The sequence below is a fragment of the Manis javanica genome, chromosome 1, assembly GCF_040802235.1.
Source record: "Manis javanica isolate MJ-LG chromosome 1, MJ_LKY, whole genome shotgun sequence".
Lineage (NCBI taxonomy): Eukaryota > Metazoa > Chordata > Mammalia > Pholidota > Manidae > Manis > Manis javanica.
In genome coordinates this window covers 169,813,257-169,828,552 of record NC_133156.1, presented here as the reverse complement: position 1 = coordinate 169,828,552, position 15,296 = coordinate 169,813,257, and the positions used below count along the sequence as shown (strand labels likewise).

Below are 15,296 nucleotides of genomic sequence, written 5' to 3'. Positions count from 1 at the left end.
ATACTGCTTATGTCTATTTTGTTTAGTTCTTTTTTTGAAGTTTTGTCTTGTCCTTTCTTTTTTTGCCTAACTCTCTGTGCTTGTTTCTATGTATTATGTAGATCAATTACATCTCCTGGTGTTGAAGGAGTGGCTTTATGGAGAAAGTGGGGCTCAGCAGTATAAATTTCCCCAGTCACCTGAGCAAGGTGTTCCATGGGTATGCCCTGTGTGGACTGCACCTGACCTCCTGTTATGGCTGGGACATGATTGGTGCAGGCTCACAGATGTGTGGAACTGTTCCCTGGTGTGGTTGTCTGCAAGGTCCAGCCCAGAACTGGCTGTGGACAGGCTGGGGAGCATAGTTAGCCCCCAGCGCATCTAGCTGAGAGGCCCAGTCACAACTGCTGTGGGCCCACTAGTCCAACCATGACTGTTGCAAGCACTCTAGTATATGGGGATGGCCCCCTGGAATGCCACTTGGTTGGGAGATCAGTGCCAGCTGACACTGCCCTCCAGGGGTGGCAGTGTATGGAGCTGCTCAGGAGGGGCATCTGTACTGGCGAAGGCCATCTGCCCTCAACCCCTTTGTTTTACAGATGCAGAATTGAGGCCCACAGAACCAAGATGATATAGCTGATTAGTAGTTGGGCCTTAAGGTTGGACCTGGAGACCAAACCAGTAACAGAAGCACATATTTTACTGTTATTTCACTGTTTGATTAGCACAGATACTATTATTTTATTACTTTGAGACAAAGTACAGTGTGATGCTTTGAGAGTTAGAAAGTCCTGGGTTTGAATCCTAACAATGTCTCCTATAGACTTGGGCATGTAATTTAACTTCTCTAAGCCTCAGTATCCTTACCTGCTAAATGGTGATAACAATGGTCTCTGTATCACTGAGTGGTTGTGAGGATTAAATAAGATAACAATAGCTAAAGCACTCAGAAAACCACCTGGCCCCTCCCAACAAATATTACTACTACTACATATTTGCATTATGAGGCTATAGAGTTTAGGTTAGAAGCAAAGGACAGAAACCGTGCAGCCTACTCTTAAGCGGCTACCTTAGACACTCCTTTGAAACCACACAGACCCAAGAATCCCATCCAAGTCAGAATATTATCTGATTTGCCACCTCTCTGTCTCTGGTTTGTACTTTCCTAGGAATGAAACCTTTTATATATGTGGCCTGTTTCCTTTTTTTATATCCATATTCATCCAATTACCTGTTTTCCTGTCCACAGTGGAAAAGGTTTCAGGATGGCAGGAGGAAAGATCTTCACACGCCCCACTTTGTCTGTGAGTCCTCGGTATACCAGCTCCATATACTGCTCCCGAGTGAAAAAGCAACCTCGAGTGGTCATGTTTGCACCTGAAACCATGTGATCTTGGATCAACCCAGCCAATGGCTGGCCATCCTGTAAACAAAAACAGTTAAGAGAAGAAGACAAAGATAAACTTTAAGTCATATTCTAATTCCTAGTCATTTGCTTGGCAGCTGCCTACTAGCAACAACCCTCCCTTATGCCCCTGAATTGTTCATCCCACAGCCTCACAAGGCTGGTGTATGGGCCTCCCATCTTAATAGCAAACTGCCTCCCAAAGCACAGGATTGGTCTTTCTGACCAGCTTCCACATTTGCCATTTGCTCACTGTTCCTATATCAAAACTGCTTCAAACTCATCCAGTTCTATGAGCGTTCTCTCCATAATCCCATCTGTTTGTAATTACTCTAGCATATTTTTGGCATTTATGCATACATTTGGTCTGGCTACTGTTAGCTATATTCTTGTTTTCCTATTTTGGTTTTATGCTTTAGTATCTTCACACATTTCTGGCCTGGTTCTCCTCTAAATCAGTCATCCATTCAACAAATATTTATTGAGAGCCTACTGAATGCCCAGGCACTGGGTGAGACCTCCAATTTACTCTAGTGGACCAAACCGACACAGGCCTTTATGAAGAGGAAGAGCTACACAGTAAACAAATGATTAGATAAATATATTATCACAGAGTTTTAAATGCCATGGAAGAAAATAATATATGGGTCATCCTATAGATTAGAGATAGGGGGATGATTAGGGATGGTCTCTCTCAGGGTCAGTATTACAGCTAAGCCCAAGGAGTGACTTAGATATCAGGGAGGTAGGGGTTTAGGCAGAGGTTCCTTGAGGGCCTTGATGTGTATGAGTATAGAAGGAAAGAACGTCCATTTTTAGTGTCCCTTCACAATGTGGCACATGTCCACGGTGGGCCCTTGATAACGGCTGTTTATCTATTAGATGCCCAAACAAGGGCTTCTGTAAAAGCCCCAGTTTTGGTGGGTACATTCATCTCATTTGAAACTTTTCAGTCTTTCTGATCCCCAGTCTCCTGAAACTTATCTGTCAGTCTGTGTTCATGGCAACATAAAACACACAAAGTAAAAATAGCTGTGCTTACTGACATTTTTAAAGTAGTTTTTACAAACTTTTCAATGTTTATGGGAACTTGAGAAAAATCTGTGCCTTAGGTCTAAAGATTGCTACCACTTGATTATTTATTAAATACTATCCAATGTTATGGGCATGTTACATAAGTAGGGCTAAAGGAACTCACAAATGCAGCCACAGAGAGGTGCCAGAAATTTAACCATGTACTAATTCAAAGGCTGAAAAGGATGCTTGTCAAATAGCCTGAATACTGTGGCAATGGGCTGTATGTAAAGTCGAAGATAATTATTACAGATGAGATGAATAGCTGCTATAATTGTAAGGCAAACTCAGATGGAGCACACAGCCCTTCTTATGAAGGCTTTATGAACATGAGTAAAAAATTGTACTCTGCATCTTGTTTCAAAGACAAGATCTTATTTTGCTTGGTGGAAAAACCCAAACCAGTTTTATGCTTTTGCCTCATCCATAGTCTCTGGGGGCAGATTGACATTTTTCCTTTTGTTTTCTTCCTTTAAAGAATATAATTACAAGTTATGTGCTCTATTCTATACCTTCTCCTCTATCCAGATTTTTCCATTCAATGTAATAATCATGAATTCTAGGGAAGAATGCCGATTAAAGCAATTTACGAAGGGTCCACTTATAATTCTTAATTTCCTAAATCCTTAGGATCAGAAAGACCATTTCTGAGTCAAAAACTCAGATAATTGTCAGCTATCCTATACCACTTAATATCACAGTAAAATGACATTATAATTAAAGTCTTTAGTCACGATGCTTAGAGAATTAGGGTATTCTGTGACTTGAATTTTCTAGCTGACTAAGTACAAGTCAGGAAACTATGTCTCAAGCTCTGTTAAGAATCTTTCCACAAAGCACTGGACTTCAATAAATACAATGAACAGAAGAAAAATAACCCACAGAAGGAGCCTGGATGAATACATCATGGCAGGCACTGTGGAATATTAAACAATGACGAAAAAAGCTGAGTAAAATCTATACTGGTCCTGAAGTGATGGCAATTTAATTTAACTGTTTTTTCAGGAAAGAAATGGCTAAAATTCCATTCACCTCCTATTTTAAGAAAAAAGACAACACACAACTCTGTTAAATACATACAAACAACAATAACATGTACTTTAATCAGGTACCATGGTTAATTAAGGAAGAGAACTGAGAAATACAGAGGAAATAGAATAATGAACAAAGGGAAATGGAAACAGAGAGAAATAAAAAAGATACACCAAGAAATATTACACACACACCCCAAACCCCCCCTCCCAAAATTGGTTTTACTAATTTAACAAAACCAACTCTTATCCTGTCAGGATTTTGTCACCAAAGTACTTCACGAAATGATACATTTTTATAATCATTAGCAAAAATAAGAATTTCATCTCTTGGCATTTACACTAAAGACTAAATTAAATTTATCAAGAATCAAAAGCTCTTTACCTCTGATAAACAAAATTGATTGAAAGTGAAGTAAGCCCTCAGGTCATCCCCTAGAAGTTGTTTAGTTTTCAAAAAATTAATCTATTGATGCAACTCAAGCATGTGAGCATGTGATGAGGCATATCGGAGTCACACAGGCCAGCCCTTGTAGGACACAGTATAAGCAGGAAGCCCCTTACACTACCATAGTCGATCAAAACCAAGTACAGAACATTCAAATTCATGAAGCACTCCAACTCCCCACGCAGAGGTGGGGAGGCCCAGAGGTCACTCTGCCATCAAAGAACAAACTGTCTGCTGCTCCCTGGTAGTGTTCTCTGCGATGAACTATAAAACTGCCTCTAGAGTCAGAGAGCCAGGTCAGTCCTGGAAGCCACTTCCTGCCACAGGCTCTCACCCAGCCCCAGCCTCACCAGTCAAGTGGGGCTAATAAAACATGAGACTGTACACATGGGCTTGGGAGCAGGGGGTGCTGGGTTTGAGTTAGGACCCTCATCACTGGCTGGCAATTCACTTACTTGTGTTTCCTCATCTGTAAATCACACCTATCTCATAAGGGTGTTCTGAAGAATAAATAAGACAATGTTTGCAAACTGCTCAGAGAAGTGCTTGATGCACAGGGCGTGCTCAGGAGATGGTGGCTTTATTTCCTCCCCTACTACCGCCATGACTGTTATTACTGATGTGAAAAGACAAAATGCCAACTTTCAAAAAATTAGTACAATTATTTCTTCTAACTTCCAAGTAACCTGAGTGACCCTTAACCCCTCCTTCCTACTTTTAGCCTCTTCATTAATCAAAAGCTGGCTAAGGTGGGCAGAGAAGGGAAAGAAAGTTAAACTCAAACACTGGGGCCCAGCATGGGACCACGACAGTGTGTGTGTGTTCTGGGCCAGATGCTACGCCACCTACCTGATCTCTGGGTGTCAGCTGACTTGATGGGAGAGGGAAGTCCCTGGAGGAGAGCCCTAACTACTGCTGCCATGGCCAAGCAGAAAGGACAAAAGCTGTGAGGGGTGGGAGCTCCCTGCCCTTCCTCCTCCTCCTCCTCCTCAGGGGTGTGTCCTGGGGCAAGTCACATTCCTTCTCATGGGAATGTAGACCCCAACAGCACCTACTCCAAGGCCTGGTCCCCAAGGAGGGGAAAGGCTGACAGAAACGGGAGAGGAGACACCCCCAGAACACTTTCTTTGCACAGCGTCTGTACTGAGAAAGTGCTTGGCACACAGCAGCCCCAGTTCTTTTCTACTCCACTGCAACCCCAGGTTGTGTAACTGTCAATCACTGTAATGTAAACTCAGGTAATTTAAGAGGCCTCAGGCTTCAGGGAGGGTGGGGGGACTGGTGCATACTCTGTCCTTTGTCCTTCAGCCTGGCTCCTTCTTAGCTCTGGTTCTCCCTTGCTGACTCAGGCCCCTGACGCTAAACGTGGTGGGTCAGCTGCCAGGCAAGGCAGAAGGAAGCTGACTCCTCCGCACGTGCTTTTCTGACAGCCATGACCACATGGATGCCTTTAGGGACGGACCTCAGAGAGAGAGGGGAGGGATCCAAAGAGGAGATGCCTTCATGGGCTAGAGGGATCTCATCTGAGCCCTTGGGGTTGTTAAAGCACATGAAACTCTGTGAACTCATGTCTGACAGAGCTCAAAAGATGAAAGTCATCTGGGGACCACAGGAACCCTCACAGTTGGGATGCTGATGCTAGAGAGAGGCTAGTAAGTTGTAGAATCCACATGTAAGCCTCGAAGCAAGACCTATTATGCAGCTACTCAACTCACCTTTCTGGGATGATTGTCCTAAGTCCGCTCCTGACACACATTTTAAGAAGCAACACAACAGATACCTTTTCCTGCCTCTAAGCAATAAGAGGCTGAAAACCCCACCCGAAGAGGCCAGGACCCTATGTTCCACATGCCCCTGCCCTGGAGCCAGCCACTGACCCCTGGAGCTGGTGGGAGTCCAGCTCGGATGTGACAAGTTGTGCCAGTGAGACCATGGAATGGCTTCCAGGTCAGACCGACCTTGGGAACGAGGTACTGCTGATCCGTGCAGGCCAGGACGTAGGCCTCAGCCCGGCCCAGTTCACTCTGGGGGAAGTGGGCGTTCATCTCGTCTCCATCAAAGTCGGCATTATAGGCTTTGCAGTTGGCATAGTGGAGCCGCAGGACTTTCTCTTCGGGCAGGATACGGGCGTGGTGTGCCTGGATGGAGGGCCTGTGCAGAGTGGGCTGTCGGTTCAGGAGCAGGATGTCCCCATTCTTCACATGCCGGCACACCTGGGGAGAGGGTGGAGAATGGGGATGGGGGTGGGGGGGATCAGCTGCACCTTTAGCATCATTGCCTTGGTTCCAAGGGTTCACCTCAGCCTGGCCTGGGTGTGGCTTCTGTCTCAGGTTTTACTGAACTAAATAAATGAGGAATTTTAGTCTGGAGTGAAGTCCAAGAAATCTTTGAGGAATAGCTACCAGGTCCCACTGGTACTTTGAAAATAGCTGTTGGCCCAGCATAGCCCTGATCATAGCTCTGGGCTCAGGAGTACAAGCAACAAACAAGGCTACAAGTCTCTGTATAGTAATACTGCCTTCCTCAGAGATGCATGGCCTTTCCAGAGTCATGACTTCCTCTGAGAATTAATTTGAAGAAAGAAACACATACATCTGAAGACTGCATATCTGTAAGGAACTAAAACCTCAGGGCTTGAAAAGACTTGGCAGACCTCTTGAATCCCCCAGCACATGTGAGTGCTTTACTCTAATATGAAGTTCTCCCAGTAGAAATACCTGCCCACCCTTATATGGCAGTCAGCACTAGAACACAGGCTCTGGATTCCCAGTTCAAAGCCCTCTGAGAACATTTTATTATACTTAAAAAATCAGTTAAGTCAAAACTGCCATAGTCTTTTGGGAGAGCAATTTGACAAGAGATTTTAGAACATTTAAAACTCATTTTTTTTGGCCCTTCAGAAGAAAAAAGTGCTAAAGCAAGATTATATGAACATGGATGTTTATGCAGCAGTGTTTACCATGGCAAAAACTGGAAGTAACCTGTTGCCCCACAGAAGGAGCCTGGGTGAATACATCATAGCAGGCACTTTAGAATATTAAACACTGATGAAAAAGGCTGAGTAAAATCTATACCAGTCCTGAAGTGATGGCAACAATGCATTCCAGTTAGAAAAAAAAAATTTCAAGTGCCACCTAAGGTGATAGGATGAAGGAATTTAAAACAACCCAATTGTGTTTTAGGGAAAGAGGCACCCCGGTCCTTACCAAGCTGTTCCTATGGTCTCCTCAGGGGCAGGAGCACATGGGGAAGGAGAGGAGGCACAGACTATCATCTTTACCTTTACCTATCTTAGTATTGTTTGTGCTACAATGAGAGTGTACTATTTTTTGTAAAAAATTTAAAATCTTTTTTTAAAGAAAAGCAAGAACTACTGCACAAGTGAAATACTCATTGTGGGCATAAAATATAAAACACAAACTTAAAGAAAAGAATAAAAATCACAAGTAATTTTTCTTACAGATAATTACCATTCACACTGGTTTTTTCCTTACCAATATGCCGTTGGTCATAGCCTCCTGACAGAACACTTCCTACTGACTGTAGGATAAGGCTCGTTAAAGCCTTTTACTGGCCTTTATCTTAACTATCAGGCTTCCTAAATGATGAACATAAATGCTACTTTAAAAAACAAATGCACTAACAACATGGATGGAGCTGGAGGACATTACGCTCAGTGAAACAAGCCAGGTGGAGAAAGACAAGTGCCAAATGATTTCCCTCATTTGTGGAGTATAACAACAAAGCAAAACTGAAGGAACAAAATAGCACTCACAGACTCCAATAAGGAACTAGTGGTTACCAAAGGGGAGGGGTGGTGGGGTGGTGGGGGAGGGGGGGAAGGGGAAGGAGGGGGAGGGTGTGGGGGGAGGGAGGGAGAAGGGGATTGAGGTGTGTTATGTTTAGTACACATGGTGTGCGGGATCACCGGGAGAACAGTGTAGCACAGAGAAGGCACATAGTGGATCTGTGGCATCTTACTACACTGATGGACAGTGACTGCATTGGGGTGGGGTGGGGACTTGATAATACGGGTAAATGTAGTAAACACATTGCTTTTTCATGTGAAAACTTCATAAGAGTGTGTATCAATAATACCTTAATAATAAAAAAAAAAATCCCAAATGCACTAAATCATCTGCTACCCCAACCATTCTTCAGTCCCTCCTTAGCAGCCCAGAGGGATTATAGACTCAGTCAAACCTCTTCCCACCCCAAGTCTCCTCTAAATCACAGCAGGCAACAGGCTGGGAGTAACAAATTACTCCAAGTTTAGTTTCTTTTTATGTTGCTCACATTTACAAAGCTGCATCAGAAAATTGGTTACAGAAACTAAAAGTGAGAAAGAGATGCTCCCACCTCCTGCCCCCATTCCTAGTCAGCTGGCTGAAGGCTTCCTCCAGCTCAGAGAAGTGGGGAGCAAAACCCTTAAATTCTACAGGTCAGTCCTAAAAGCACGTGGCACAGAGTTAGTCTTTCTGCTCCCCAAGAGGGAATGTGAACTCTCCCCTCTCTGCTCCCACATCCAACTTCCAAGGAGACCTGAACTCTGAAGATTCCCACGAGCATCTGTCCAGGGCACATCACAGAGCCTGAGGTGACTTGCAAGGTCACATTTCTTTAGCCTCTCTAGGGAGAAATTGCCCAGACTGTAGCCCAGGCCCAAACCCCACGATGGGCCTCAGATCTGAGTCTTACAAATTTGAGACATCCTCTGGCATAAGCAAATCCCACAGCTGGGAAGCAAGCCGGCCAGTCTGGCAGCACCAGCCAATCCAAACAGAAAACCTAGAGCACCGGAGTTCTCTCTGCCAAGCCAAACCTGAGGCCCCTCCTTTCTCTTGTCTCTAAATAAATACTGCAGTAGAAATGAGCATGCCCCAGCACCCAGGTCAGGGTTTTCAGGGTAGACCCAGAGCCAAAGATTGGCTTCTGGCAGACTGCTGGGCCCAGAAATGAGACTTTACAAGACCCAGGGGAAATGAGGCCTTTCTGTCACCCTTTCCCCTTCTCACCTAACCTGCAGTTCATCCTTCCCTGGACTGCTGTCTCCTTCCCAGTCACCATCCAGTTAGCCCAGTCCTGAGCTATAAGCAATGCATTAACCAAAGTCTTGTCTTTACAATTTACAAACAAGTTGTAAGTGCACATGTATGTGATGGTATGTATAAAAGCTGTATGTAACACTGAGGTTTTGGAAAATAAAGATAATCATCCTCAGTTCCAGGTCCTGATGTAAGGACCACTTTTTCTTCCCTTCCTGGCTTTGCCCCTGGACCACCTCATTCGGCCCAAATTGGCCTCAGAGCCTGCAGCACCTCAGCCTAGAGCCCCCCCACCCTGCAAGGGTTTCCCGAGTGGACTACGGAACTCAAGGGCAGTAGGTGGGTGTACACAGTGACAACACTGCACAGTGACAGCCACGAGGAGTAATGGTACTGAGGGTGTGGTGGGGACATATGACGGGGACTTCATACAAGTTTGGGAATGGCAAATTACAGTTAGCACATGGACCACCTGTTGATGTAAACAGGTTTTTGGGCCACACCCATTTGTTAACACACTACCTGGGGCAGCTTTCATGGTACTATGTCAGGGTTGACACCAGATGGCCCACAAAGCCTAAAATATTTACAGCCTGTCTCTTGCCCTAGAGAAATGAAGGCTTTGCTGAGACCTGAAGGCCTAGCAGGAGTTAGCTGGGAGTCTGGGGGAGGGCAGTGTTCCAGATGGGGACAAAGGGCAAATCCTAAAGGGGAGAAGTGCCCTGCATGCATGTGTGAAGGTAAGCAGAGGCTGGAGGAAGAAGAGGGACAATGGGCACAGGATTTGAACTTCAGTTGGAGGACAAGCAACAGCGCCAAGCTCACGCAACCTCACTGCTGCTCAGAACTCCCTTCAGTCATTTCCCATGAACTGCCCGGCATGTGGCTGGAGGCCAACAGTCCCTCTCCTAAGCTCGGGCTCCTGCTCACCTCTGCCCTCCAGACACACCCAAGGCCATGTGAAGCTCTCTGTGCCTTGGCCTCCTCCTCACAACCTAAGGTCAGAGTGCCCACCCATAACCTCCCGCTTTTTCTTTCAAAGGCCCGCAGCTACCGCCTCTGCTACCTCACAAAGGCTCTGAAACCAGCGCATCCACTTTGTTTAACCTCCTCTCCTGGGTCCCAGATGCTTCCATTTGGACAAATCCTGCAGCTTCCTCACTCTTCACGTTTAACTACACAGATGTCTAGAAGTGCCCCTGGGAGATACAAAGACATCAGTGGGCTGGTCTTGTCCTGGACAAACCCCACCAACACACGTGGGAGGCAGATGCAGGCAGCAAATGAGAGAGCCTCTCATTGCCCTCTTCTCTCTCAGCTTCCCCCTGTAGGGAAGGCCCCCCCACTCCAACTTCCCCTACCATTCTATAAGGACAGCTGTCCACTGCTTCACCCCGGATATGTCTGGCCTTGAGAAAGAAACCTTGAAAACACAGCGTGCTGTGCCCATGACTAAGGAGCTAGATAAGGGCCGTGAAGGCCACACACATACGTGTCTTTAATACTATGTAACCATGAATTAGCACTATAGCAATATAAAAAGTACAGCTTTATGTAGAATAAAGTGGCTTCTTTTGAGCACCCTCCATGATGACTTCGACCACATTCTTTGCTCTTCACGTCACCCCAAAACCTCAGCGTCAACCCTTGGACCCTGACACCCCCTCATCGTCTCCCTCCTGCTCCCACGTTACAGACCCCTACAGGTTCCCTATTTGCTCTCTCCACTGTACTTTGTGCTCACAGAGTTAAACACTGAAAATTTTCATTTCTTAATTCTATGGCCCCTAATCCAAGGCCCACATTTCTCCTTTTTTCCAGGAGATGGGCCTCAGATTCTCCACATTCATGTCAATGTGGAGGGGCCCAGACACACCTCCTTCCAGGGCACCACCATCCTCCTGTGCTGGAAGCCATGGCTTCATTTGCTTCTGTTCTCTCTTCCACAGTCCTGACACCCCATCTATCACCAGCCCCCCGGCTCTCCCCCTGAAGCACATCTGCTTCCACTCTCCGTCCCCATCCCGCCCTCACGTGCTTCCTGGGGACTCCAAACCCTCCCTGTCTGCCCATCCTGCATGTTCCCCTCAAACTCCTTTCTCCCTGAGCATGATGTACACAAAGTCAACATGCCTGACATTACTCCCTATTGTGCCTGCCACCCCACTCAGCAGTGGGTGACACATTTAGTCTCATGTCCCCACCATGTTGGAGACTCCAGAACAGTGGGCTCTTTCCATGGTGACAGGCAAAGCACAGCAGGGAGTGCTGTGGGCCCTCAGTACCATCTGACCCACTCTGCTCTCCTCTCAAAATCTCCTACTCAAACTGTTTCACACGTTTGACTTAACATGAAGATTACTTCACATTTGTCTTGCTTCACCATAACTTAAGTGCTATACCTTGATTTCTCTTGCATCTCTACACAGCTCTTATCAACACACACGGCACTTAAGGGCAGAAGTGCTGGCAGCCTAAGCACAAATGTTCCTTAGTGCACTAGAAAAGAAGCAACCAGATAACTTGACCCATGTCTGCCCACTGCCACCAAAGCAGAAGACGGTGGCATATTTCAGCTCTACCACAGGATAACCTCAAGACTGAGAGGGAGCAGGGTGTCAGGCTATGGTGAAGAACAGTGGGAAGCAACGGTCCACCTCAAAGGCCAACCTCTTCCTCTCTGTTCCTCCTCCACAGTTCCTCCCAGGCTAAAGGAGACTCTGTAGAGCTCAAACCCATTACCCAAGAAGCCTGGTCAGCCACTGGTCCAGAAATGCCAAGGGCTAGGGGAGATGTAACCAAGGTGCAGATGCGTGAGGAAAACACACTCACTCACACTCTCACTCTGGGCAGTCACCCATTAATTAAACCCAGATCAAATCCATTTCTCTCCAACAACTTCCACCACCACTGTTCCCCCTCAGCAGGAACGGCTATTATTTGACAAAGACACAAATGATGTCACCCAGAGCATCCACTCCTTCTGCCAACACTGCTAATGTGTACTCTTTCTGGTGGAGCCTAGATAAGCCTCAGGATCCCTTAACACAGTGCTAGCAATCACCAGAAGTTAAAATATCAGATGAGGCCTATTGGTATCAGTTACCACTGACACAGAAGAAGTCCTTCCTTTACAGCAGTTCTCAAACTTCAGCATGCAAAGGAACCCTCCAGAGTGCTTATCAACACACAGATTCCTGGGCCCCATTTCCAGAGATTCTAATTCAGTGTGGAGGCATGTGTGGGGGCTGAATGCGCATTTCTCACAAGCTCCAGGGATGCTGCTGCTGACCCGAGGACCATCCTCCAGGTAGCCCTTGTTCAAGGGCAGCCAATTCTCCCCTCCAGGACTACAACTGAGTTCTTGTTAGTACTTTTCACGTGTGTGCCCAGCATTATGCTACCTGGTGTGGGACAGCCAAACAAAGCTTTAATCATGGTGTCAAGCCCCAGGAACTCAAGTTCCAGCTGGGGAGATAAAGTCAGCACCACAAAGACCCCAAGGAATGCCCACATGTGGGGGAAGCTTCGCCACGGGAGGCAGGAACCGCTCACACGGCACTCCACATCAGCACTCGCTGGAGGGACAGCTGATGGGAGCTGGCGGAGCCCCTGGTCAGATCTGCCCACTACTCACAATTTTGGTCCCCTGAGGCTTAGGAGCCCCGGTGGCGGGTGTCAGGAGCTGTTTGGCCACAGCCTCCCGCTGGGTCAGGTTCACGGCACTCAGGGCCGTGCGACTGCCATCCTCATTGATGACCATGGAGGCTCCTGGGTGCACACTGGGGCCATTGATGACTGCTTGCCTCAGCTCCTGAACGTTCCAGGGGGTAACTGGCTGAGGGTAGGTCAGTTTTGTGGCAAACACCTGGAAACAAGGAGTGGATATGAAAATTTAGGGTGTGCAGAAAAAAGGTCACACAGACCCCAAATCTGTCTCAAAAGGCTGTGTGACTTTCCCCCTCAAGACATGTAAGTGCTGTCTAAGCCAGGAAGGTCCTTCAGGGAGTAAAGCAACATCCTGTCTGCCTTCTCCAGAGTCATTTTTCCAGACTCAAGCCTTAAGGGAATAGGGGTTGGGCCTCCTTTTTTAGCAGAATCTGTCTGAAGAGAATAATCTGAGTGTTGTAGTTCACATTAGAATTTTTTTAACACATTTTAGAATTTCATCATTTCCTATTCTGCCAATAAACAGTCCCCAAAGGGAACCCAGAATGGGACATGAGCTTGAAAGAGATGGCAAACGCCTGCCCTTATAAACCACCACAGCCCCCATCCACCCAGCAGACATCACTAGCTGACTGTGGCTTCCCTGAGCCCAAACATCGGAATCCGTGTACGCAGCAGTTCAGACAGCTGCCACCACAACCAAGGTGGGACTTGAGATGAAACCCATTCAGTCTCCTGACAGATGAGGAAATGTTTAACACCAGATCCGCAACTCACTCCAAGAAAAATGAGTTCCCTGGTTAAGTAAGTTTCTGAGCTGTGAAATATTATAAACCCTTTGATGCTTCCAAATGCACATAATAACATTAGAGACTCTGAGAAGCCCTACATAAAGGGCTTTGTTGAACTTTGTCAAGGTCTTTGCTCAAATGGCACTTTGCAAGAGGCCTTAACAGCCACTCACCCTGCAGTCCCATTCCTGTAGCCTGTTCTGCTTTTGCTGACTCACTGACCACGGCCTGACAGTGTTTATGCTCCTGTGCATTTGTTTATGTGTCTCCACCACTAGAATCCAAGCTCTGGACTGTCCAGTCTGCCTGTTCACAGCTGCATCTCTAGCTCATTCCCCAAACTCATTCCGCCTCCTCTGCTCTGTAACACTTCTCCACAGTGCTCTAGGGGCAGGGCATGCCACAAGGAACGAAGAGGCAGTTTCACACACTCTGGTCATCACAGCTACCCTGCTAATTAACACAGGCCACCATGGCCAAGACTTGGAGCAAGTTGGAGCATGCAAAAGGGGTAACTTCAGAATCCCTCCTTGGGGGCCAAGCCATTACCAGCCAAACCCAGATGAAAAAAGAGAGGGCCAGCACCTCTGAAAGCAGAGAGATGAGGCAGCGCTAAAGGCTCTCCCAAAGCTCAGGATACTCCAGGCACCATGAGGTTAAAGCTGCCATGGGTAGCCCACGCTCCCTGTCCAGAGAAAGAAATGACTAGGTCATGTACCTCCTCCCAGGGCCTCACTTAGGCAGGTCACCACAGGCCTCACCAATGCCTCTCCCTGCTACCTGACCCAGCTTCTGGATGCAAAGCCCTAGAGCTGCCAAGAGGCAGTGGGCACAGGACTGGGTGTTCTGGCTCTTGTCCCATCTTAAATCATGCCTTACCCAGGAAGCCCAAGTGTGCCCAAGAGAGATGAGGCAGTGGGAACACAGAGGCCATCAGAACACTAGGGCTCTGCTCAGACCAGCGGAGGGGGAAGTGTGTGAGGAAATGAGACTCTCCGCAAGGGAATTAAACCATCTTCAGATTACTGACCTCAAGGCCCATTAAGAGGAAGCCGGTTAAAGGGCTCCCGCTAATAAGCACCACAGTTTGAATGAGTGGGTAAGTGAGAAAAGGAGGCTGGCTCCCAAGGAAACGCTAATGGGTGGATAAGGCAGACCGCCTGCCCTGGAAGGATGGATAACACACACACTCACTCACTCACTCACTCACTCTCTCTCTCTCTCTCTCTCTCTCTCTCTCTCTCTCTCTCTCTCTCTCTCGGGAGGCTCCCTCTAGTCCTCCCCCAGGCAACCAGAGCACACATTCCCAACTCCTGGCACCAGGCACGTACATGGGACAGAAACCCACTTTCCCTCCTCCTCATCTCTGACACATTTCCAATCTGATTAAGCAGGTTTAAAGACTAGCAGGAGGAAGACATGCTGGCCGGGATGTGGAACCCCTGCAGTCGGGTCCCTGATGGCCCAAGAGGTGGGCCTTCCTTACAGGTAGAAGGTGTCTGGACACCAGAAGAGGGAAGGCGATACTGTCACATGGCCTCATGTGCCCTCCGAGCAACTTGTCCAGGAAGAGGCAGCAGCTGTCCCTCAAGTCACCAAGCTTTGCTGCACACCCAGTTGCCAGCCCTTGGCAACACATCTGCCTGCTGCCTCACAGCAGCATGGGAGGCCCCTCCTCACACACCATGGGAATTCCAATCTCGTTGGTGTTGATGTACATGTCTGGGCAGATGACTGAGCGGGCTGCGTAGTCTACTCGTTTTCCCATCATGTGCTTTCGGAATAAGCCATCTTTTTTCTCCAGGATCTTTACGGGTAAAAAGTCCACAGAAAGCATTAAAAAAAAAATCAAGT

At 47.1% G+C, this 15,296-nt stretch overlaps 1 protein-coding gene across 3 annotated transcripts in view; it reads right to left on the bottom strand.

Moving 5' to 3' along the window:
* The window catches only part of POLR1A (RNA polymerase I subunit A), an 80,133-nt gene that overhangs the window by 45,308 nt on the left and 19,529 nt on the right, over window positions 1–15,296 (bottom strand). For all 3 annotated transcript variants that reach the window (XM_037012056.2, XM_073241575.1, XM_073241566.1), the window contains exons 11-14: window positions 15,127–15,249; window positions 12,620–12,850; window positions 5,896–6,150; window positions 1,211–1,402 (exon numbers count right to left, since the gene is read on the bottom strand). In XM_037012056.2, coding sequence (XP_036867951.2) covers window positions 1,211–1,402; window positions 5,896–6,150; window positions 12,620–12,850; window positions 15,127–15,249 — 801 coding nt within the window. The remainder of the gene's footprint in view (window positions 1–1,210; window positions 1,403–5,895; window positions 6,151–12,619; window positions 12,851–15,126; window positions 15,250–15,296) is intronic.